Genomic DNA, 25,218 nt, shown 5'->3' with positions numbered 1-25,218 from the left:
CAAATTGTAATATGAGCAAGCAAATATGCAGCATTCTTTCTGCCCAAAGACATGCATTTGACATTAATTTATGAAGCTCCCCCCATTCATTTTCAAGATGCTATTAATTTCAGGGTACAAAATGGATTGCTTAGGTCCAGTGCCATCTATTCACTTCTACCCTTTCTTTAACCTATCCCTGCTGGTTCATAACTGATATGTGACAATTTGCAGTTATGACACTGACCTCATATTCAGGAGTACTTAGCTTTTTCCAAATCATTTCAGGCAAATCCCAGGATGGTTCCTTCATCACGACCACAGCCGACTCTGTGTGTGTGTGTGTGTGTGTGTGTGTGTGTGTGTGTGTGTGTGTGTGTGTGTGTGTGCGCGCGCCTTTGCCATAACTAATAAATCCTATGTCATTGTGAGATGATCTGCAGAGGAATAAATAATGTTTTCTCTTATGTGATATAGAAAGTAGAAAACCCACAATTATTTTGAAGTAATTATTTATTACTATTACTAGTCATAAACTAACATATTCACGTAAACTATTTACACAGGAAAAAAAATATATGTACATTTCAGTTCTAGTGTGACATTTGACAGTACACCTTCCTGAGGGCTATCCCACTTCAAAAAAAAAAGAGATCACAATTTTAACCGAAATATCTCTTCAGACCAGGATGCAATGGAAATTGTGGCAGACTCCAAAAACCCAGCTCTGGAGTGGGTCGTGTAAGCGACACTGGCTCTTTTTTTTCTTTTTACACCAGACATTGTTTTTGTACTAGAAATTTTTGCTATTGCAATTAACATACCAATACTTTTAGATCTTTGGTTGTGTCATTTTTTGCATCCTGGTACTGATAATCAGTCTTTAAAACATAACTGAGTGATTCTGATGGAATACAAGAGAAGATGTGGTTTCCCACAGATGGCAATGGCATTATAACTGCCACTTAAATTTTAGCATTATCAGTCCAAAAGTCTTACTGTAACAAAATAAAAATTAACTTTTTGCTACTGTGATGTATTGCAATATCACACTTTTTGTACCACACAACATTCATACTTTCAAAAATGCCTTCTGGAAGATTTGTTAATTGCTACAATATGCACATCTTGCATAACATGCCAATGAGATCTCTTGCAGCAATCGTAAGCTCACTCTCTCTCTGCCACACACAGACTGGAAGCACACTGCAGTGAGTACAGGTGCACTAGGGGGGGGCAGGGCGAGTGAGGGTCAGGAACTCAGGGAGGGGGTAGTCGCAGCAGTAGGACAGGCACAACAACGACACTACTGGGAAACAACAAATCACGGCTAACACTGCTAAATCACACACATACTAATAAAGGAATATTCAACGGGTACATGTAATCTTTACAATTTCATAACTGATGCTGCTTTGTGCCTGCTCCAGAAGAGCAATGAAGTCACTGATGATGTGTGACTCTAGATGCAAGACACAGGTAACATTGTGCCACAGCAATTATCATATAAGCCAAAACTACAACAATAAATGCGCAACATAACTTTTTGTGAATAACACAAAAATTTACGGTCAATTCACTTTAGAATGACATTTAGGATATTTATGCTCTATGCAGGATACAAAATGCAGCTCCTGGTCCCAGTCAAATTTCATATACATGGCTGTGGAACCTGAAAATGGAAATAGACCCACAAACATCCTTCACGGTTTTAAATTTTTTGGCTTCCTGAAGAAGTCTATAGCAGTCCCTCTGGAGAGATGTTCACTTTGCTTTGAATACTGGAACTACTTGATCGAGCCGCGAAGAGCTTTCCAACTGTTCTTCATTTGCGAGCCACGGGTGTAGCAGCACATCCTCAGCAGACAGCCTTTCACTGGGTTCTCGACGAAGCAGGCTCCTAATTAAGCACTTTGCCCGAGATGATAGGTGATCAGGAATGACGAAATGGCCCCTGCTTATTTTAGCAAATAGACTGGCGTGTTCACTATCATTGAATGGATACCTGGAACAAAGAAAGGCAAGTGAGCATCAAGTGACTTCTGGAAATATATGCTGAAAAATTATCAAGAGTTTAATTTGTGTTTGTTTTTGAAAGATGTTTGTTTTTGAAAGATGATGATTACCTTCCAACTAGCATAGTGTACAGAATTACACCGAGACTCCACATATCAGCTGCCCGACCCGAATACTGTGCGTGACTGCGTAGAATCTCTGGGCTGACGTACGCCGGACAACCTCGCTTATCCTGTAGCAAATCGTCATCCGGATCATCCAAAACAACAGCGTCTTCCAAAGTCTCCAGCTTCAGATGCGTTCTGCAAACAAACAAACTGGAATTAAATTCATGCACAAAAATGGTGGAGACGGAGTGACACAGGACATTTAAAAGTGATTACTTCTTGCCAATCAGTTCAGCAGGAGATGCCATGCACTCGTTTCCAAATTTAATACTCGACTCATTGTGTAAAACCTTTGGCAAAATTATGTCTTAATTAAAATGCTGGCATAATCTAATCATTAAGTTAGTAATTATACAAAATACTGGAAACTATATTTCTGATGCCCCCAGAAGCTGTCAGATAAGTCACAATTCCCAGTGGCAGGTTGCCTAACTGACTAATAATATTCTTTGATGAACGGGACAATTATTCTGACGCAAATATCGAAGTACTTAGACGCAAAATTTTACATTGCCACGATTTTCACACAACACTCAATTGCAAACGCACAGCTAAGTCACTTGAAATACTGATTAATATAACAATTTTCTCCCTCCTCCCCCATAAAATCCTAACTTAATTGGGTTGCGCGCGTTTAAAAATACGACCCGAAAGTGTACTCTTGACTACAAATTTGACAATACTGTGTGTCGAGTGCGATTTTAACAATTGGCACTTCAGCTGTGCACGATTACGATTTTCTAGTTCTACCTGCACTGTAGAGATTAAGAGGTCGCGAAATGTAAATTCACGTGTGAAAAAGCCCTAAATTTTGCGCGTCACATGGCGACACGTCCTGCTCTTTCATCGATCTGTCGTAACTGCAAACAGCTCGTTTCCTGGCCGCCGCAGCCGTTACTCAACTCTCCATTCGAAATACGTGACGTCAGAACTTGCAAAACCTTCCGCTTGCCTGCCGTAGCCATCTCCCCTCTTCACACGCCAATCCACCGTCACACTGACAATCCCACAGAGGCGTATGTGTTTAAGTTCGAAATGGGATTTCGGCGTTTACTACATCAGTATACGACAATGAAATTAGTTTTTACCTGCTGTTCATCAAGGAGAGACTGGTCCATCGCAATACCTCTCGACCGTATTCAAATACTTTTCGCGAAATGCGACAGATGAGCGCCCTGGAACCGTAAGCGCACAGATGTGTGCCAGTTTATGGCAGCGAAGAATGGCTTACGTCAAAACTCCATCGCCGCTACGCCCCGCAGACAAGAAACAGACGAGACGCAATGAATGTTGCTCAAGTAGACGAAATAAAGCCGAGTGGTATTTCACGCTCGGCCGTTTCGAAATAATTCTCTTTTGTAAAGCACGCGTCTTTCGGGCACCGTATTGCGCAGGCAGCTCCACCTGCCTTTCGAATCGGCTTTCCACGAGTTCACACGTTGCGCCACGCAAAGTGACTGACCCGATATGCCGGCGACAGCGAACAGATTCTCGCGCGCGGCCCTTGTAACAGCACCTGGGACGCTGCAAATGCAAATCCAACAATGAGTGGTCGCGACAATGACGACGCGTTTGTACAACTGCCACAGGCCGACCTAGTAAACACGTCAAGCGAAACAAAAATGGCGTACCATCTAAATCTGTGGGGCTTTTTTCATTTTTTAGCACACGGTACAGTTTGGGGACGTTGGCGGTGAAATCGGTAAAAGTGCGCTAGATCAGGGGGAGACTGGCCGATGCGGCACGGGTTGCGAAACACGGGCGGCCCATGGCCCGCCGGCGGATCCACTCTCTCCGGACGGGCAGCGGGTTGACTGAACCCGGCCGGCATCCGGAGAAAGCACGGGGAAAGTGGATGCGCCCAGCGCCAGCCGGCCTACTCACAGGCGGACAATACGGACTTCGTCTCATTTTCAGTACGGCCTACTCTAATAGAAAGTGTTCACACTTTACGTCTACTGTTCACCTACACCGAGCGAGGTGGCACATTATTAAACTGCACTCTTATTCCGGAACAGCGAGGTTCAGGCCCCGCCCAGCCGTCTTATTTCGGTTTTTTCGTGATGTGCGAAAGATAAGTGCAAAACGATATTTCTTACTTGCTACTCTACGATCTGTGCGGCTCAGGGTAAGGCTGTATTCGCGCCAATGACTGTTTGAATCTCAACTTTTTTTTAACAATACGAATTAATTTATGTTCCGATGTTAGTAATGGGCACAGATTAGGTCAAAACGAAGTTCCCTATTAAAACTAAGCGTCCGAGACGTCTGGATGAGACACGAATGCCAGCCAATGAGCAGTGCTGATTTTTTTTTTTTAGTATTCACCTTAATGAATGCTGACCAGGACCCACGCTTTCTCAGCAAGAGTATGCAGGAGAATTAATACACTATGACAACATCTGGAATACATCCGATTGGAATGATACTATAGCCCCAAAAAAGTTGCTGGATTACAGTTTGTACTGCGCGAGAAGGATCGATTCCATGCGATTAACACGTTTTCAGCCCCCACAGGTTCCCTTTACACAGGGTCTTTCTTCATCCTGAGACGCCATTATCTCCGCTTGAAAAACCAAAAGTTGAACTAGAAAATTAACAAGATTTAACGAAACAGACGCTACCCATACTATCTACGGAAGTGAATACGAAAACTGCAAAAGTGGTGAAAAATCTGACGATTTCAGCGTTAAATACTCGACAGAAAGACCTGCCCACTAACATCGAAGCGTCAAGTTACAGTCTCTACACAACTTCTTTTAAGACGCTAATGCTGGACTCTTGAATAGATGTATATACACAACGAAAAAACACGCAACTTTAAAGGGCCCTCACATGCTCAGAATAATATTGACCGCCTGACAGAAAGATTGGTATTGACGGTTTGTGCAATATACTGAAGACTGCAGAGCTTTATTAATACTGACACCCACGCAGTATATTGTGCAATACAATGCAGTTTCTGCGTAGACCGAGAGAAAGTTTCGCAAAGAACTACAAAAAGTAAAGTGTTAATCATCAGGAAGTATAGTAGGTGGAAGATTTATATGGAATCGCCAAGTGGTACTTTGGAGAAATGAAATTGCCAGATACCTCGTTTTCCAAAATAGCTGCGGAAGCGTTCTGGATAACGTTAAAAAATCCATTATTTCCCCCATTTAATTTCTAGCACAGTTTTTTATGAAAGCAACCTTAACACACATTTCTGCTAATTTCATTAATTTCTCTCTATTTTAAACCACACTGTTAAGACCTGAATCCGTTCATTCCTTGTTCGAACATTTCCGTATTTTTGCTCGCAGAGACATTTCCTTTTCAGTTTACCACTGCCTTATCAGAACAGGTTAGTGAGTTTCTTTCGCGAGAGCCAAAATTTTCTATATTCGTGTAACATGCAAATAAATTTGTTAGCACTACATCCGACAAGATAATTCAGCAACTGTGCTGATACCTAAAAATAAACTACTTTTTTTAAAATTTGTTAGCAGTTACGCGTTTTTTTCGATGCTTATGATATGGCTATACAGGGTGAGTCAAAAAAGGCTTTACAACTTTGGAAACTTCAGGTTGTTCGCTACAAAATGGCACATTTAAAGACTCTGTAAGTTAACTCAAGTTTATAGATCCTTCCAAAGTTGTAGTCATTTTTAAATCACCTGTATTTATTTCTGGTCGCGCCAGATCGCAAGTGGGTCCTTGGTAGGAGGGAAAAAGCTGACTGCACGTAACAGCCACGGAGTAACGTAATGGGCGAAATCGACCGGTAGGAGGTAGTCGATCCCGTCGCGACATCGGCGTGCGACCTATCGGTGGCCTGTGTGCGCTGAACTTTGCGGCAGTGGACAGCAGTTTCGTAAGAGCTGTAATTGGCTCCGGCGACCACACGACTGCGGCACAGCGCAGCGCGTCTTCCGCGTTGCCACACCAGCAGCTCGCCAGGTCGATACATATTTCGAGAGGAGAGGAGAGGAGAGGAGAGGCAGAGCCTTACGTAAGGCCCAAGAGACGGCCGGTTTCTCCAACGGCCGCTGACGATGCAGCAACAGGAGCAGAGCCGACAATGTGCAGGTGCCCGCCGGGGGCCGTTCACCCCGGCCGCAACTGGGTTAAGGCCTACTTCAAGGATTTCCCAAGCGCCGGCGCTCTCTCCCGCCAGTCGCGGAGACACACCACGGTCACGGACTTTCCTACGCAGATCCTGTTCTGCTTTGTTCCGCGTCGCGCTTTCTACGGATCCAGGGTGCTAGTGGCTCCGGGCAGGAAAGAGTGGCTTCTACAACCCCAGCTCTCCAAATAACCAGTGCACGACGTCGTGGAGGGCTTTGAGATGGGTGCGGTGCCACGATCAGGTCTCATTTCTCTCTCCCATGTGAGCTGTGAGAGGCTCGCGAGAAAAACAGGAGGAGGCTGATGCGACTTCCAACATATCAAAGTGGTATCCTGTGAGCTGCCGGCCGCTGTGGCCGAGAGGTTCTAGGCGCTTCAGTCCGGAACCGCGCTGCTGCTACGGTCTCAGGTTCGAATCCTGCCTCAGACATGGATGTGTGTGATGTCCTGAGGTTAGTTAGGTTTAAGTAGTTTTCAGTCTAGGGGACTGATGACTTCAGATATTAAGTCCCATAGCGCTCAGAGCCATTTCAATCATTTTTTTTTTTATTCTGTGAGCTGAAGTCTCTTTTGCTTGTGCCTTTATACCGCGGTTCGCAGGGTCGGCACGGATTTTGGAAGGTTAATGGTAAGGGGTGGCCGGATGCCCTTCCTGCCGCCACCCTGTACCCCCTGGGACGGAATTAGTGCACCCCACCTGTCTGCGTCTAGCGTAATCCATGGAATAGTGCAGACGTGTTCCGATGTCTGCGAGTCGTGTAGCTAAGTTGGGGTGTGAGGACCAGCCCGGTATTCACCTAAGGGGATGTGGAAAACCGCCTAAAAAACACATCCCAGCTGGCCGGCACACCAGCCCTCTGCGCGCCTACCAGAGTCCAGGAAGGAACGCATTAGCGCTCTCGGCTAACCTGGCGGGTTCTGTGAGCTGAAATAGAAATAATGAGTCGCTGGCTACAAGACAGAGCACGCAACAAAATTACAATTCTTTGCCTTGAGAACATTAAGTACATACTCTAATTCGCGTAATTTTCAGTGTAATAAAATAAAATTGAATAATCTATCAGCTGCTGAAACTACTTGTAGCGCACTTAATATCTCACCCTATAACCAACCACATTACTGTTCCCGAAACAGGCCATGAAGGCCCAACGTTACCGACCAGCCGCCTTGTCATCCTCAGCGCACAGGCATCACAGGATGCGGAGATGGAGGGGCACGTGGTCAGCGCACCGCTCTCCCGGCCGTATGTCAGTTTACGAGACCGGAGCCTCTACTTCTCAATCAAGTAGCTCCTCAGTTTGCCTAACAAGGGCTGAGTGCACCCCGCTAGCCACCAGCGCTCGGCAGACTGGATGGTCACCCATCCAAGTGCTAGCCCAGCCCGACAGCGCTTAACTTGAATGATCTGACGGGAACCGGTGTTGCCACTGCGGCGCGGCCGTTGGCTATATCCAACCACACGAAGGGTGAAAACCTGTTGGGTTGATGGGATATACTGCTGGGTTCTAGCCGAAGACTATGAGCTGAACAGTCTTAAGTTTCCCAATGCCCAACAGTACAGGTACTCCACCTTATTCCCATCATTAATTCGATTGGTAAAAAGTACAAGCCTGCATAAGAGATTCCAATAACTTTATGACGACGATTGAGAGAATATAGCTCTCTTTTGGAAGTTAAATCCAAGTAACTGTTAGAATGTGCAAACAGCAAATATACATGGGATTGTTATTACCGCCGATTTTCAGTTGCTTTTGAAAAATGAGCTAAACTACGATAGGAAACATGCTGCGTTTGTTACATGACGGGAGCGGCTGGACGAAGGCGTGCTGAAAATATTCAGTGCAAGAGAAAAACATGTAAATTGTTAAATAGCAACCACAAAACATTTTGTAATGCAGTCGATCGTTCAACCAACAATGCACAAGATTCCTAATTAAACCTAGGCGGAGAAAGTAAATGAAAATTGATTACAGACGTTCGGTGCAAAATTTTCAGCTAGTCAACGAAAAATAATTACTAACTGGCAATATCAAAAATATTCTTCAGTGTCAGTTTACGCATGAGCATATTCTTAATGTGGCTGATGTCAGTGAACAGCATTCTTTGTACGATTTTATTGCTCAGTTTTCTTTTTATGTCCACGCAACGTCTTTCACAGTTAAAGTTATTACCGCATGGGGGTGGCCCCCACACGTGTCGGGCACGTTCCAGGACGGAACCACTGCTTTCAATGCCTCACTTCCGGCACCTACGATTATTCCCGATGTGGCGAGAAACGATTTTCCTCTCCTTCGAAAGCAGTTTGTCTGCATGTGGGAGTAGAGTGTAGGGTGGAGGATGAAACATTTCCAAGCAATCTGGTCGGTGCTGAATAAGGGCTCAAGAACACGACAGGTCCTGGAGAGTGTTGTTCAGAACGAGTGAGTACGCTTTCGATATAGGAGGGGGCGGGTCTGCGTGACGTGTCGCACGCGTGAGCCTTTGGCAGTTGCGTCATCAGCTGTGACGCACAGGGTGCTGCCCTCGAACCACCCCAGGGCGGTGGTCTGCAGCCAAGAGCCCAGGAGGCGCTGACTCACGCGGCCAGCATGGGAACAGCGAAGGGGGACGGGCTGAGAGCTGTGATTAACACACTGCTTACAGTTCAGACTCAGGTTTCACGAGCTTTTGCGAAGTGAATTCGAGACGTATACGTCACGTGTTAAGGAAAAGCGACACCCCACAGCGGATGAAACTGGTGCTGAAACGCTTGGGTAAGCGAAGAGAAAAAGTGGCCAGGGTCGAGTTGGACTTGCGCACTGACGGTTCCGTACAAAATTAATTATGTATACAGACAGTTCACCCGTTCCAGGACTTAAGATATTGACAGTTTTTGTCTGTTATTGACATTGATACTAGGAAGACATCGGTCCCAGTGATTCCAGGACTTTCGAGGATATTTTAATGTCAAGTCTGAAGTCTGATAACAAGCGCGAGAAAAATGTCGTTTTTGTATGATATATTATCAAATTAACAATTTGGGATTTTTGCTTTTACTTGTACGCTGAAACTATTCTTGCCAAATTTCATGATTCTAGACCAACACGAAGCACGCTTTGCGATTTGAATAGTATCAAAATGTGACAAATGGTCGTATTTTGACTGCACTGACTAAGAAGCTTCAGTTTTTTTTACATCACCAAGGGACCGTAGAACTTAATGTGACAAATTTCAACTTTGTATCTCTACTCGTTCCTGTGAAGTATCTCTACTCGTTCCTGTGAAAAGTGTTTTGAACCGTCGGAACAGACAGGCGGACAACTAAGTCATTAGACTGAGGTACAGAACCCTAAAAACAATTGTGTTCTGCAGAAGGCGAAGTTACAAAAACCAGAAAGCATTTTTTAACTGTGGAAAGAAAACAAGCCTAGGCATTTAATTTTTTCAAAAACGAAATCTAATTCCTTCTGATTTAGATTCCACTAAGTTTTCAATTGATCCAGCCCGGAATTATTTTGGCGGAATGGTTAATTACTTACGTCGGAACGAAGTGCTAAGTGCCAACCCGTTTTACGTGTAGCAGCCTCGACAGTAGGAAGTAGGTTACAGTACGCTTGTTCGCCCACTGCTTGAATACTGCTCAGCAGTGTGGGATCCGTACCAGATAGGGTTGACGAGCTTTTGTTGAGGTTTCGAGAACATACCTTCACCGAGAAGTCAAGCAGTATATTGCTCCCTCCTACGTATATCTCGCGAAGAGACCATGAGGATAAAATCAGAGAGATTAGAGTCCACACAGAGGCATACCGACAATCCTTCTTTCCACCAACAATACGGGACTGGAATAGAAGGGGGAACCGATAGAGGTACTCAAGGTACCCTCCGCCACACACCGTCAGGTGGCTTGCGGAGTATGGATGTAGATGCCTGTTCTTCTGGCTGGGAAACTGCATAACAAGTTGTGGGAGAGGCATCCGAAATGTAACATTCTCCTAAATCACGCCCGGGAAACTACCTATTATGATTTTCTAGTGTCCACAGTTGCGATTTGGGTCCCCGTCGGGTAGACCGGTAGCGTGGTGCAAGTCTTTAGTTGACGCCACTTGGCGAATTGTGTGTCGATTAGGGTGAAGAGTGCTCAGTCCCTGAGCGGAGAAAATCTCCATCGCTGCGGGAATCGAACTCCTTGCTTTGTGTTCTGCCACGCTAACCACTCAGCACGGAGCAGGCAGCGTCTACACAGTGTTACGACGTGTTTTAGTATTTTGACCATGGGCGTACCCAGCGAGGGGCAGGGTACTGTTTTATATAATAAGAAATGCTGCATGTTTTCTCGCATTGTACAAGTGCATTCTTGTATTTAAAATTGTTTATTAAAAGCAGTTTTTCACTGGTTTACTGTTTTATTTAATAAGAAGTGCTGTATGTTGTCTCGAGTCCTTGTTTCCTGAGACTAATATGACCTGCCCCCCCCCCCCCCAGTTCAGATCCTGGGTACGGCCTTCGATTTTGACCCCAATTTCTGGTCGCTTCCTCCTCCCCCTCCCCCCCCCCCCCCCCCCCCCCCTCCCCCGGTTGTTTACCGCCGAAAATCTCGAGATGTTGCTTTGCGTCAAACTAGCAAGTTACTTCGCCTGTCGGTGTAGCAAATGCTGATTTTTGGACGGCACGTGTCCTGGGTTCTCGCAGCGACCGAGAGGGAAGTAGGTGGTGGCAAGCGGAAGCTCCGGTGTGTGGGCCTCTATTTCTGAGGCTGGACATCATAACGGCAGGGATGGGGCGCCGGCCATTCACCGGGGGTATTTGCGTCGCCAGCGGCGGCCAAGGCCGGCGCCTTATGGGGAATGCGGCTGTGGCGGTAGCTGCCGGCTATTCCTGGCTCTGACGACAGCCGCCACGCCCGCAAAGTCAAGGGCTCCGGCGGGGCGCCGGGCTGCCGCGCCGTCCCAGCACCTCTCCCTTCTCTCACAGCAATCACCAACATGTCCCCTCATTGCAGGCAGTATCGGTAACACAACATCCCTCGAGCAAAACAACGGCTAGTTTTCATCAATTATATGGCCTTCCCCATTTTCCGCCACTTCAAACAGTTCACCTACCGCCTTTCTCCACAGCTGTTTACCAAGAACACATTTATACCCAGGTACGTATACACCTACAGCCCGATTAAAATTACTTGTCGCAGAAGTCTGTCACTTGTCACTACAGTGTTGCTACATCTGCTGCCGGCTACCACTTGGTCATAGGCGACACATTAACACGGCGGGTCACTACAGAAATGCTGTTAATGTTTGATGCTGACCAATATTGGAAGCGGCCGCCGGGAGGCTATGACGGGAAACGGAAAATGCTCTGCCGACACGTTTTGTAGCCCCGAATTTAAACTCGTGTCTTAACCTAACCACAACCTCGCGCTGCGCAATGTGTCCGAGAAAACGGCGATCAACAGTCTGTGGCAGGACTAAAATCACCATCGCTTTGTTCACGGCTTTTAAAGCTAACTTCGACGAGTAAATTCAAGACAGGAAAATTTCATACGTCTGTCTGCACAAACATCGTCCGCAGCAAAATTTCAATTTCAGCAGTAAAAGCAAACTAATTTCTCAAGCAAACTAATTTCTCGCTGTCACTGGTTACCTGAATCCATCCTCACATTGGTTAACGTCCTGGTTGACAATTCGTTGGTTGCATATTTTAGGGATTCCAAACGAAAAAACAAAGATAGTTAGAAAAAAAAGAGCAAATAAAAAGCCAATACTATGATGAAAATGACGCAGCGAAGTATTAGAAACTAAAAAATAGTTTCAATCAATTAATTGAATAAAAATGATGAAGTCTTGATTAGATTGAGAAAAATAATAAATTTCGCTGCCATTGCCGTGACTCGAGCCTTAGACCTTTTCCACGGGAGGCTTACACTGTGACCACTACGCTATGCCGTTACACTGCAAAATGCTCTTGTATTTATCAATCTCTGGGGTCCCAATCGGAACGATTGACAGTCTTAAAAAATACGGCTTCGCGCAATGTCGCGAGAAGCCTACAGCAAGTCGAGCTCTGTGATATCAATAACTATAAAAGACGCTAAATGGCGTCTTCTACGGAAGGAAGCAATAGTGTGTGGTTAGCGCCGTGTGTGAAACTTGTGTATTTCGTTAGCATCGCACGCGCGCGATCGCGTGCGTGTGATGAAATACGAAGTAGAGGGCTCACATCGATGAGTCGGGATCCAAACAAATCATGAAGGACAGTCGAACGAGAAACTTCTAGTGAACTACTTATGGCAACGGCGAACAGTTCGACTTTGACGTTGAGCGTTCTGATTGGAGAAATCTAGCTACAACGCGTGAAGTGTCAACTATCGCGTAATTTTTATTTGGCTAACAACATCGAGCAATATTAGATTTAAAAAAATACTAAACCAAAACTTCGTCTACAGCACGCCAGAGACATTGCCAGTAGCGGGGCCAGAAAAAAAAAAAAAAAAAAAAAAAAATGTACGTCTCTGAATCATTGTGCTGAAGAAGAGTCAGATGACGGGCCGGCAGAATGAAGGACGAATCTTTTGTAAGACTAACACAAAGCGTGGGAGGGGGGGGGGGTGTTATGTAGGAAGGTGACGTGTCGCAGGCGTGTGCAATTGGCACGCTGCGTCATCAGCCATGACGCACACAGGGTGCTGGATGGGATGATCCACCCCGCAGAGCGGCAGCTGAAGCTGAGAGCATGCTCTGACTCATACGGCCAACACAAAAAACTGTACGAGGGCTATTCGGAAAGTTCGGTCCGATACGAGCTTTGCACGGATGTGTTCGGCAGTGTTTCTAGTATGCCTGTCGATCACATCACGTCGCTCTTTTGAGTTTTGTGCACACAATGAGCACGTAAAGATGCCCAGGATAATGTCTCCCGTCAACTATAAGGGGGGGGGGGGGGGGGGAGGAATTTCGTTCGATTTCACTCATTCCCACAAAACGTAATTGTTACGCATATCGCCGGCCTGAGTGGCCGAGCGGTTCTAGGCGCTTCAGTCTGGAACCGCGCGACCGCTACGGTCGCAGGTTCGAATCCTGTCTCGGGCATGGATGTGTGTGGTGTCCTTAGGTTAGTTAGGTGTAAGTAGTTCTAAGTTCTAGGGGACTGATGGCCTCAGAAGTTAAGTCCCATAGTGTGTGGGGGGGGGGGGGGGGGGGTTGCTTGGGGGAAGAGAGCAAACCGCGAGGTCATCGGTCTCATCGGATGGGGAAGGAAGTCGGCCATGCCCTTTCAAAGAAACCATCCCGGCATTTGCCTGGAGTGATTTAGGGAAATCACGGAAAACCTAAATCAGGATGGCCGTCCCATAGTGCTCAGAGTCCGCCCCGGTAGCTGAATGGTCAGCGTGACAGACTGTCAATCCTAAGGGTCCGGGTTCGATTCCCGGCTGGGTCGGAAATTTTCTCCGCTCAGGGACTGGGTGTTGTGTTGTCCTAATCATTATCATTTCATCCCCATCGACGCGCAGGTCGCCGAAGTGGCGTCAAATCGAAAGACCTGCACCAGGCGAACGGTCTACCGACGGGAGGCCCTAGCCACACGACATTTCCATTTATAGTGCTCAGAGCCATTGTTTGTTACGCACTTCCGTCTTCAGAACAATTCTCGGCCGCACACTGCAGGGGCAATGAATACTCGCCTGCAGCGTTTTCGATGGGAAGTGTTTCTTTTGATCACCCACCATACAACCCAGACTTGACACCCTCTGATGTTCATCTCTGCTCACATAAACCGCTGGCGATGAAGATAACACTTTGGCACAGACAACGAGCCGCAGCCCAGCGTAGAGAAGTGGCAGAAAACACAGGCGGCCACCTGTATGACGAGGATATTGGAAAGCTGGTACAACGCCATGACAGATGTCTAAGTCGGCGTGGCGACTATGTAGAGAAGTAGCTGGAAGGTGCAGCAAACTGCTGCATATAAAATATGTTCACTGTGGTTTCCATTTCGCTACCGATCGGACGTTACTTTCCAAATAGCCTCCGTATAATAGAGGTAAAGATCGCATGGGAAATCCGAATGGTAGTATTACGGCTTCAGTACGTACACATGTAAAATTAGAAATACACCGCGAACTGCATGGATTTGAAAGCTAGTGGACAAAACGGGCCGATGAATGAAGAGCACAGAACCTACAGTTTTCCGGTGTCCTTGTCATTTAACGTCTCTTGTGTGGGATGTGCACTGACATAACAAAAGTTACTGAAGCGGCTGCAGCCGTGAAGCGAAACGAGCAGACTGCAAAAATTTTGCAATGACAGCGACCGTCTTCACACAGTAGTAAAAAATTAATTGTGGTGCTCTAAGAAAGTTTTCCAAGTATACCTAGACTGCAGTACCACCAGAAAGTACGCTGTGGGTTCACAACCATTACTTGATTATTTCCTCAAATATTACATGTGGTTTACAGTGGCACGCAGTCCGACGCCAATGACGCGGCCATCGGGTTCTCACTGCGTCTTACGCACAGCCGGCAACCCCCACTGAAGTCGCCCACGTCAGCAGCTGCACCTGCCGTGCTGCGCAGCTGGGAGCAGCACGAGAAGGGCTGCGAGGGCCGACGACCGGCGCGCCGGGTTGCGACAGTGGCCACTGGAGGCGCGCCAGTCGCCGCCGCCTTCCGCTTTCTCCGGAGCCGACAACGCGGCGCCCCGCCACTCTATTCAAGGCCGACGACCGGGCACGGTACTTTCTTCCCCACGGCTTGCGCCGGAAGTGACAGTGACCCAGCATCGCGTCTCTGCCTCTCCAACCTCTGGCGCCAGGGAGCACCCACAGGAAAAAGTCCAGTGGCGTGAGGTCTGATGATCGCGGGGGCCATGTCCTACGAGCACCTCCGCCAAATACCCGGCCGTCCAAGAATTCATTTAAATATCCGTGCACAGCACGACTTGTGTGAGCGCCCCATTATGCTGGAACGACAAGTGTAGCCGTATGTTCAGGGGAACATCTTCAAACAGCCCGGGTATAGTTTCTTGAACAAGTGAGGGTAATTAGCCGACGACGATGCGACTTGTCGTCCACGCAGTCAAATGGGGGAGATGTTTCAGATGACCGAACGACCCCCTTCGATTCTTGCACTTCCTGTACTGATTGCGCTCCCTTTACTTGGCCGCTCTGAACGGGGGAAGTTTGTCGATGTCGAATGTTTACTGTCGCTGCCAACATTAGCTACGTAACGGTATTGTGCGCAGTAACAAGCAGCCGTCGTGAATATAGTGTTGAACCGGTGCGGTCTTGTGCGTAGTGATTGTCAATATTATTTAACGAAGCGAGAGAAGAGACTGTACCTGGTCCAAGTAACAACTCGCCATCAACTTTCGTGTCACTTCTGCGACGTTTTATTAGACGTTCATTCCTTTTGCATGCTGTAAGCTGGCAGCTATGGAAGGAGGCAGGGCTTGCCTCACCAGCCAATCTGCTAGCTTCCACTCCCCGGCATCCTCCGCTCAGGACTCGAGTAAAAGTGAGCGAGCTGTCACATTCCATTAGTGACAACGCATGTGTCATTGACAGCCGATGGTATGATCACGTCCTGGTTTAAAAAAAAAGTTTAACCTAGAGAAGTATCGTAAACAGTACAGACAATTCGAGGCAGCGTCAATAACCCACGTCGTACGATTGTGTCCCGGTTGACAATGGTTCACTGGGCACCAACTCTATTCAAAACCATCTGTCGACAGTAACTAAAGCCATAGACAAACAGATTGTAAAGTCACGACTCCAACTTAGCTGCTGCATTTAAGATTTTAAATTCACAACAGACAAACCTGTCTGTACCTTGGTTTCAACCCTTTCCCTTTTATTGTGTGCTCGGATAAGCTGATTTACCGATCAGTTCCCATTACAACCGTCCCCTGTCAGGACAGAGTTAGCTCTTGTCATGTTTGACTACTTGAAACGAGTGGCAGTTGTATAAATTTTCGTGTTAGCATTTGTATTTATGTACAGGTCAACAGTCAAGATAAGTTCACCAACTAAAATGAGTTTTCCTGGAGGGCTGTTTTTCATTCAATAAAACTACAAGTCACTACTGGCCAGTTTCGACTAATCTGTCATTTTCATATGATCCATTATTCTCGCAAGGGTACATGAAATATTTTAACTTTAGTACTGATCGACAGTACAAATATTGTACACTCCACATACATTGGGGATTCAGGCAGCCAGTAAAATACCACCACAAGGTAGCAACATTGCCGTGTAATATACTTAGGATTAGCCAGATAATTATTTTAAAAGGAGAAGAGTATGATAAATGCAGTGCTATTTTAGGACACGCTAATCGCCGTGTGTTCTCGATGCCGATTACGCCGTCGGCGACGCCACTGCCGGAACAAGTGCGGCGAGTGCGCAAGCTGAAACCGCTTGCGTCAGCCATCGCGCAGGTGAAGGTCAGGTTTACCCCTACCACCTCCCCACCTAATGTCAGTCATTTTACACGGCTCTGCGCTGAAACGATGGCGCCGGCAGCAACAGTACCCACGTACAGCGACTGTACGTCATTATACACTGCTGGCATACGCGAACATAGCACACACCATGTCGATAATATAGACTACTAAAAACTAGCAACATGGAAAAAGCATAAAAATGGCATGCCAGAATACTGTAAGTTCACAAGGTGCCAACTGGTTTGGCCACAGCTCAGATGCACGACGTACGGAAATGGAACACTGAGGTCAGCTGTAATTGGCGACTTCTTGCGGCACGGCAGCGGTTTGCACACCTCCGACGGCCGAGACCTGGTCTACCACGAGGTCATTCGTTACTACGCCGCTTCAGCGGCTTCGAGGTTGTTTGCTTGATCGCGTGATTCAAAAACCTGATAGACTATGTTTCCTCGGTGCCGCCACATCTTCAGGAAGGAAATACAGAATGCCTCTAAGCCATATTTCCTGATACAAATCCTTACATCATCTACAGACCGTCAACTCGCTGCCTCGTGGCCGTTGCCTGAATCTTTCGCAGACTACTATTACTTCATTCACGCGGGACTCCGAAACGCCGCCATCTACACGACTATATAATTCGGCATCTTTGCTGTTAAGTAAAGCTCCCATCAACTCTAAGGCTGGAGTGCTTCCCTAAACATGGTACTGCTTGAGGGGCTGTGCTGTTGCCTTTGAACTGCTTTACCCATCATTTATAGAGGGACATACAGCTTAAAGTGGACACCCAAAAATAGGAGCAACTCAGCATTTTCCCATCACAAATACTGTCTGATGTGGAACAACTGAAAAATGACAGATAAAAATCCTAGAACTGACCAGGATTCTAACCAAGGGCCTGGTAATCTGTCGTGTGGCAATTTACCACTGACCCAACGAGACTTTCTCGTAACGGGAACAAAATTTATGTCATTCAGACAGTACCCTAGAGTGTTTTCAAACTCCCATTTCCTTTCCCAGACACTGATCTTCCAAAACGGGCAAAAAGCTGCTTGTGCGTAAGTGGCAACTTACACCGTGTTTCAGATCCTACGGTAATCTGCTGATCTCCCATTATCAGTTGGTTCCAAAGAGGCTATTTCACCCAAGAAGACTATTGTTAATAAACAGCTCTTGTGTTTAAACTGGTCGATTGAAGACAGCTCTCTACAAAGGAGAGGAGACCCGCCCGAGGGTCAAGGATACGACCGGCCGCGTCCGTTGGGGGCGTGGTGTCCGAGGTCACCTACTTTCGGCGCCGCCCGTTTCATTTCCTAAGCAGGCAGGTGGGCCGGCGTTTCGTCACGGACCTTGGGCAGCCCAGCCCACTGCAGTTGCAACACGGCAGAGCACAAAGAGAACGCAAGCCTCGCACGTGGCGCCGCCACCAGCTGCACCCCCCCCCCCCCCCTCTCTCTCTCTCTCACACACACACACACACACACACACACACACACACACACACACACACACACTTTGGAAACAGCTTAGGCCGGTATTACACTATCAAATTTCTTTGTCAAAGATATTTGATGGTGTAATAGGGATCTTTGTCAAATGTCGTCTAATATTTGATCAAAAAAAGTCGCTCGTCTTCTTTTCACTGCAATGTGACATGTTACCACACGGACCGCTAGCATCGCTGCATTCTGTCGTCTGCAGTGTTTTTTATAAACATTGCTGGTAAATACAATTGGTGTGAGCCGACAACTACAAAATTAATAGAGATGTATGAAGCTGATGAGGCGCTTTACAACGTGAGGCACGCTGAATACAAAAATAGATTAAGAAGGTTGGAGACCTGACCTGACCTAACTTAACCTAACCCTCTCCTGTAGCAAGGAATCAGAGTGTTACAGTGAGCCTGTCTTCTGCAGATGTAGCAGTTCTTAAGTGAATATTGTGCTTTGTGATATGAGGATACACTTCATTGAGCACATGCTCATCCATTCTGAAGGAATTGATGTACGACTTGACGTCCTCCACTAAGCTCACGTAACAAGTTTTGTTGAATGCTTTTATAGTGTCTTAAAACCCACGGCTTCACCCAGGTGTGTTTCCTTTTTTTCTCCCGCTTCTCTTCCGCATGTGCACACAGTGCAATTGTGGTACATGCAACTGCTTTGACGAAACATATGATGACAGTGTAATACCCCCTCTAGCGCTACGTCCAAGATCTTTGTCAAATATATTTGACGGAATATTTGATCACATCTTTGACAAAGAAATTTGATATTGTAATACCGGCCTTAGCGAAAGCCCTTTAATAAGTACAGAGACCACCACTAACACTTTCCAGTTCCTTGGAAGATGTAAGTTTTGTCATTCGTACAGGCCGCATTTGCAGAGACAGCTGACGTGTAGCCACGTACAAGACTTTGTATCACCAGCATCTCGCGCCAATAGGTTAAATTCCTAACAGCTGCACTGTGTACAGTTGTGACTTCCCAAAACATCTGAGCCGGCATGACGTTTCATCATCTTTCCTCTGTGTGTCTTTACCGTACATGCATTCATTCATCAGTCATCTACCTTGAACAATCACCGAAATTGCTGTCCGCCTACAGGCTTGCATCGCACGAAATGCTGAATCACTTGCGGAACATTTACGTGTCACCGACACTTACGTACCAAAGTAATTGTTATGCAGACGACTGTTTTCTTATTCATCGGGCACCCATAATCACTCTTCACATGTAAAAGCTACTTTTAACAGGCCCGTTTTGACTGCAAGTACGTTCATGAAAAAACGAGTAGGTGCCCGTTATCCTAAATTAGTTATTGGAGATGGCATGAACGTGCAGAATATTCCCTTTTCGGGCTGTCGCTCATAGTATCACGTTATTTTTACGTAAGTCATGGGATCAATGTTACTTATACACAATTTTCGCGTCACACTGATCCGACAGATGAGCAATAATCGGAATAGACATCTTTCTTTGTGGCAGTACTTTCCCCTCAAATGAAAATTTAATGCAGTACAAGCTGTATAAACGCCCTCCTTGTATCAAAGTAGTGATTAAACAGCTAATCTGTTTATATAATTTACCAGCCCTTATGCTAGAAGGTTGTCGCTAGAACTTTATTTTCAAGGCCCGGAAAAAAAGTTTGTCTAAGTCTGCTAGAAAACTGCATCTAACGTCTAGATCACGGCAAGTAGCAGTCTGCAAAGCGATGCCATCCGTTGGTGCATGTCTCATGGATTAATAGCAGAGACACGAAAATTTATCAAATGTGGTGGTGAAATGACTAAAGATTCGAAGGTTTGCATGGATGGAATTATCTGGAAGTGCAACAAAAACTGATACTTTTGAATAAGTCGATCAATGTTTTTTTAATTCAACCATGGAAGAAGATAGGTAGAGGCGCACGTGCGATGTATTACAACACAGCAGAGAAGTATTTCACTTTTTTCGAATGTCATAGAATGCGACGCTGTCTTCGGTTTGCAGTTACTTGCACAGTTTAAACAACTGCGGCTCAAACAAAGAGTAATTAAATTTATAATCAACGTTTACAACAGCTTTTCACACTCTTCCGAATGAATCACTTTGAAACACGTCCTCCGTCTGCAGCTCGCTCATTGGCTGCATAGCATGACACAATTGACACACCTCTTGTTTCCACCATACCTCACGGCAACCGCTGACAGAATTCCTTCTACTCTCTACTTTTGCTGTTAATGGCGGATAATGGCTATAACAACGTGACTCAGGCGTTACAACACATTGTATAGATAAACTCATGTTACTGAACTGCTGTGCAACTAAAGGCAAGGTACGTAAAATAGGCACAAATTATTACAGGCTCTAAAGCAAAATCTATTGTGTGCGCCGCACCTTGCGACTAATAAAAATATATATTCTTCCATTTACGCACGTCCAGTTCATTATTATGCACGAGATGCGTTTTTCTGATTGTGTGTGTTGGCAGCCCACAGTGCTTTTGCTATAAATTCTATGCAAACATAAGTGGCACTATTACACTATATTACACAAAAACATTGGTATATCTACATCGTTTTGTATTTTCATCAACTATTGAAGTTCACGGCCACAAAATAAAAAGACCTGAATGTTCAATTTTACATAGAGCTTCTGTCGCCGCACGCCACGAGTTGGCAACAGCCCACCATCAGTTGGCTGCACTGCACAGTCGCAATCGTGGCCAGACAGCAGAGCCATCTGCAGGCAGTTCTGGTTAGAGCCACGTAACGAACCAGACGAATGAAACGCTGCGGTAAAGCGGCACTGGTACCAACCTGGCGGCGTCAGCGAAGACGAATTTGCGCAGCTTGAGATCTCGTAGCACGATGCCCTCCTCGTGACAGGCGCGCACCGTCTCGGCGATCTGCAGGAACAGCTGTCGCGCCTCGTGTTCGCGGAGGCGCTTGCGCGTGCGCACGTACGAGTGCAGGTCCCCGTGCGCCTTCGGGAACACCAGGTACAGGAAGCTGGGGCCCAGCACGACCTCCCGCGTGCGGTTCACGTGCGGGTGCTCGTCCAGTCGATGGTGCGCTGCCAGCAGGCCGCCCGCCTCTCGTCCCACCACCTGTACCACCAACACAGGCTTAGGCCACGCAATTTGCGGCCCATTTCCTAACGCGCAAATATTTCCCGTGATGCCATGACGTCTATGTACGTGCTTCGAACACGTAACAAATGTCAAAGAGTTTGCAGCATAATTTGCAGATCGTAAAATAGTTCAGTCGCAGAGGTGCCATCACCGTCGTCTACAGATTTCGTAACATCCCTCTCTATAATTATTTGCAAAACGTGACAAACAGTGAAAATTATTTCATAAATGTACAACATACTCGCAGATCTCAATATATGCCGTACAACATGATTAAATTCAAGTTAATTTTTCAGGTTTCTATTTCAGTTCATATCATACTAATGCTATTTATCATAAAGGGTTAACCCACCTACAGCAACAATATCGTTAGAAATCCATGACAAAGAAGCAATTCTGGGCAACACACAAGAGTGAAAACTAATTGCTATTCAGCTGCCCCTTCACGTAAGCTCACAGCTATGTACTGCACCACAGCTTTGACATTTCGTCAGCCACCACAACCTCTGTGCAGCTGGTCGTGCTCAAACCCGGGAGAAAAAGTATCACCAGGCAACAACTAATACTTCAATACTAGTAAATATATACTAACAGACAACTGTTGACAAAACTTACTGGCAGATTAAAACTGTGTGCCCGACCGAGACTCAAACTCGGGACCTTTGCCTTTCGCGGGCAGTTTTAATCTGCCAGGAAGTTTGATATCAGCGCACACTCCGTTGCAGAGTGAAAATCTCATTCTGGAAACTGTTGACAACTTCTGCATATTAAGAACATTACGCTGAAATTTTCAGAACAAAAATCTCGTGTTGGTCGAAACACTGTGGCACCATATTGGGCAACTTGTGTTTAAATAAATCACTATTATTACTCCGTGACAAAGTTTAATTTGTGCTTTCCGCATTCCTCATCAATGGCTAATGCACTTCCAGTCTTTATCCCTGTAGTACGTGACAAGAGATATGAGAAGTGGTCAGAGTGTTACGAGCAATTTGCGCCCCACTTTTTCCCGACGGTGACGAATACGGGGCGGCGAGGCCAACCCGCTGACCTAGTTGCAAATTGGGTGCACTATGGCGACATTTAAATACAGCGCATTAACTACCGTTCAGAATGAATTAAAACACTTCACCGTTCACCCCAATCGCGACTATATTGGAACCGATAACAACTATCTCGCTTCGCATGGGCAAATAGAGCAGGAAATGGCCACTCAATCAATTTCATCTCCATTGGGCCTGTTGGGGAAAAATGTATAGGCACGACACAGATGAGCAAGGTGTTCTTCAATCTCTAGTATCAATCTGTTCAAGTGACAAGGGATGAAATTTCCCTTTTCCGTGGAACAATGTTGTACAGGATGGAGCAAGATTAAAACGCCTGTTGGCCCGAGTTGCACAAGGTCTCCAGTTTACGCAAGCACAGCCGCAGCGCTGCTAGCGCCAGCCAAGTGCAGCGGCAGGCCGGAACATCAGGCCAAGGTCAGCGCCGACGGCTGAGAGCGATTACCGCTCATTCGACTGTCTTCCGGAGCGTCTATGTTGCAGGCGCAGCTACTGAACACCACTTTTCAACTAAATGTTAGAAATGCATGTACAAGTACACCGCTGATGTTAGTTCCTGCATTTTGCATTTTTGATTATTTTCTACATGATACAGAAAAGTAACTTTAGGACCTAGTGAACTGTATTGGTTCTGCAAGAAATTCAAGATAAAAGTTTTAAGGAAGCCGATGTAAGCATGGAAAAGATCGCCTGTAGACGTAAGAAATAGATCGACTGTGGACGAAGTGTTAGACGGACTTTGCAGTCATTTTAGTGAGTTATATCGAGACGGCTGTTACGACTTTTAAACACATACACAACGGAAATCTGTTACAAGACAGATAAGGGAAGTAAATGCAGCGTCGTCTATTTGCCAATTAAAAGAAGTCTTCTGATTAATTATGTTCACGTTGGTTGCTATCCAATATTTTATTTCAAACGGTTTGACGCTCCAAAAGGGACACGTTAACGCTCGTTTGCTCTCTGACGTTCAAAAGTCAAACAAAATAACGTACACACATGACGGAACATCAGATGGTAAAATTGTTTTGTAAATATTCCGGCATTCAAGCAATGACTTAAAGCAACCATGGAGAAGGCAACGAACGCGATGTATGCCTTTAGCCTATTGCAACCAACGGATTTCTTCTACAACCATCTAAGTTTGGCATTAACGCTAACGTCAAAAAAGATATCGCGTCCACTAACCTTCCAGAGATTGTATATACAACTACACGCAAATTTTTATACTACTAAAAAATTTGTTTTCGCCGATGACACTTCGTTGTGTCAAAAGCCCATAAAACAAAGACGGGCATATGCAAGTTAAGCATGTTTCCGTTACCGCTTTTAAATAATAAATAAAAAACACAAATAAACTTATACACGCCAGTGTCAACAAAAGCAAGTCAATTTGGGGCAGCAGAAGCAGTTTCTATTCATAGTGAATCCGAAACACATGAGACAATAAATTTGACATGATGGTATACACAAATCAATTCTTACCTTACACACGAGTTCCTCTTGCGTATGGACGTTAATACACCGACATAGCGTGCTGCCTTCAACTTGCTCCAGCATCAGGTACTTATCGGCGACGAGAGAAACTGGTGGGAACTGTCTCGAAGATGGTGACACAGGTGGAGGAACAACGGGGAGGTTCGGGCACAAGCCACCCTGGGCCACCGGCGGAGGCGCCTGTGCATCAGGCTTGAGCAAATCACAGTCCGCGTCACTGACGGCATTCTGTTGCTGCAACTGTTGTTGCTGTTGCTGCTGCTGGTCTTGCGGAGCAGCCTCTTCCTGATCTTTCAGCCTTGAAATAGGCAGGTTAAAGGTGGGAGTATTTTCCACTTGCATTTGGATCTCCTTGGCAATTACACACGAACACAAGATATTGCAGTTTGTACTATATAAACACCTAATTAACGGTTCCGCACACGCGGATCACTAAATACGCACGTAAACACTGTCACTGGAAGACTTTACAACTTCAGGGCCGTAAATTGTAAAGCACATAACACAAAACGATGTTATCCGATTCCACCCTCACGGAAACCTTCGGTTTCTGTAGTAATTATTCACGGATATATAATATCCAGATTTTAATACAAACTCGATGACTTCGCCGTCATCGAAATGACGGATCAGCGCCCTTTTGGAACGACAGGTCCGATTCTTTTCCTGAAACAGAAGTGTTAAATTCGTTAGCATTCGGCGGCTACCTCCAACTCAATGACTGTTACTTGTACATCTCTACGAATATATATATATATCGAACGTATGGTTGTCTCAATATGGTGTAATATCAAAGTAACTTACTAATTGCAAAATAAGGTGAAATATAATACAATATAGCCTTACATAGAATGTGTTAATGCAATGAATACTGCAAGTAAATAATCTGAAACAAGTTTACGGAACTTCGAATGAAACAAAAGAACAGATAAAACAGCTTACCGTAGTAAAGCTTGTTCCTGAGTGGATATCGTTCCAAAACTTGACCGTCGGTACGAGGGATGTTCGTCTGGCCCTTGCGACAACGTCTCCGTAACCTGGACAGGCCAATTTTTGGGCCGGTCCCCGCTCAGAAACAGACTTCACAGCACGTACAACACGCTTTAACGCACGCCATTGTGCAACTGAACAGCCGCTCGACGTTGCGCCGCGTCAAGTACCAGCGACTGCGCGAGCAGCTGGAAGTGTATCCCTCCGCGCGAACAAATTCACTTGTTTTAAAGCATTTACTAAGCCTTTAATGCAACAAAACTACTCAAATTACTCATGATACTACTCAAATTTCATACAGAGCCTGCAATTTGGCTTAAGAGTTTAGGTTTTCACTTGAACTATTTTATGCTTCCGCGATCTTGAGTTCTCCAC

At 45.9% G+C, this 25,218-nt stretch overlaps 1 protein-coding gene across 1 annotated transcript; it reads right to left on the bottom strand.

Moving 5' to 3' along the window:
* Positions 1–474: 474 nt before the first annotated feature.
* Positions 475–24,983, bottom strand: LOC126458497 (tribbles homolog 2). The gene is made up of 5 exons (XM_050095590.1): positions 24,796–24,983; positions 23,842–24,519; positions 20,979–21,268; positions 2,106–2,297; positions 475–1,984 (listed from the first exon to the last, which is right to left on the bottom strand). The coding sequence occupies exons 2-5, from the start codon at positions 24,193–24,195 to the stop codon at positions 1,744–1,746; spliced, it is 1,077 nt and encodes a 358-aa protein (XP_049951547.1). The 5' UTR covers positions 24,196–24,519; positions 24,796–24,983; the 3' UTR covers positions 475–1,743.
* Positions 24,984–25,218: the final 235 nt, after the last annotated feature.

Source organism: Schistocerca serialis, chromosome 2 (assembly GCF_023864345.2).
Source record: "Schistocerca serialis cubense isolate TAMUIC-IGC-003099 chromosome 2, iqSchSeri2.2, whole genome shotgun sequence".
Classification (NCBI taxonomy): Eukaryota; Metazoa; Arthropoda; class Insecta; order Orthoptera; family Acrididae; genus Schistocerca; species Schistocerca serialis.
The sequence above is the reverse complement of the archived record's forward strand: the minus strand, read 5'-3'. Positions and strand labels throughout refer to the sequence as shown.

Excerpts from the sequence above, each read along its gene's own strand:
- LOC126458497 (XM_050095590.1), bottom strand. The coding sequence starts at position 24,195 with ATGCAAGTGGAAAATACTCCCACCTTTAACCTGCCTATTTCAAGGCTG. Across the intron at positions 2,298-20,978 it reads GTCTTCGCTGACGCCGCCAG|AACGCATCTGAAGCTGGAGA; the intron begins GTTGGTACCAGT and ends GTTTGTTTGCAG. Across the intron at positions 1,985-2,105 it reads TACACTATGCTAGTTGGAAG|GTATCCATTCAATGATAGTG; the intron begins GTAATCATCATC and ends TCTTTGTTCCAG.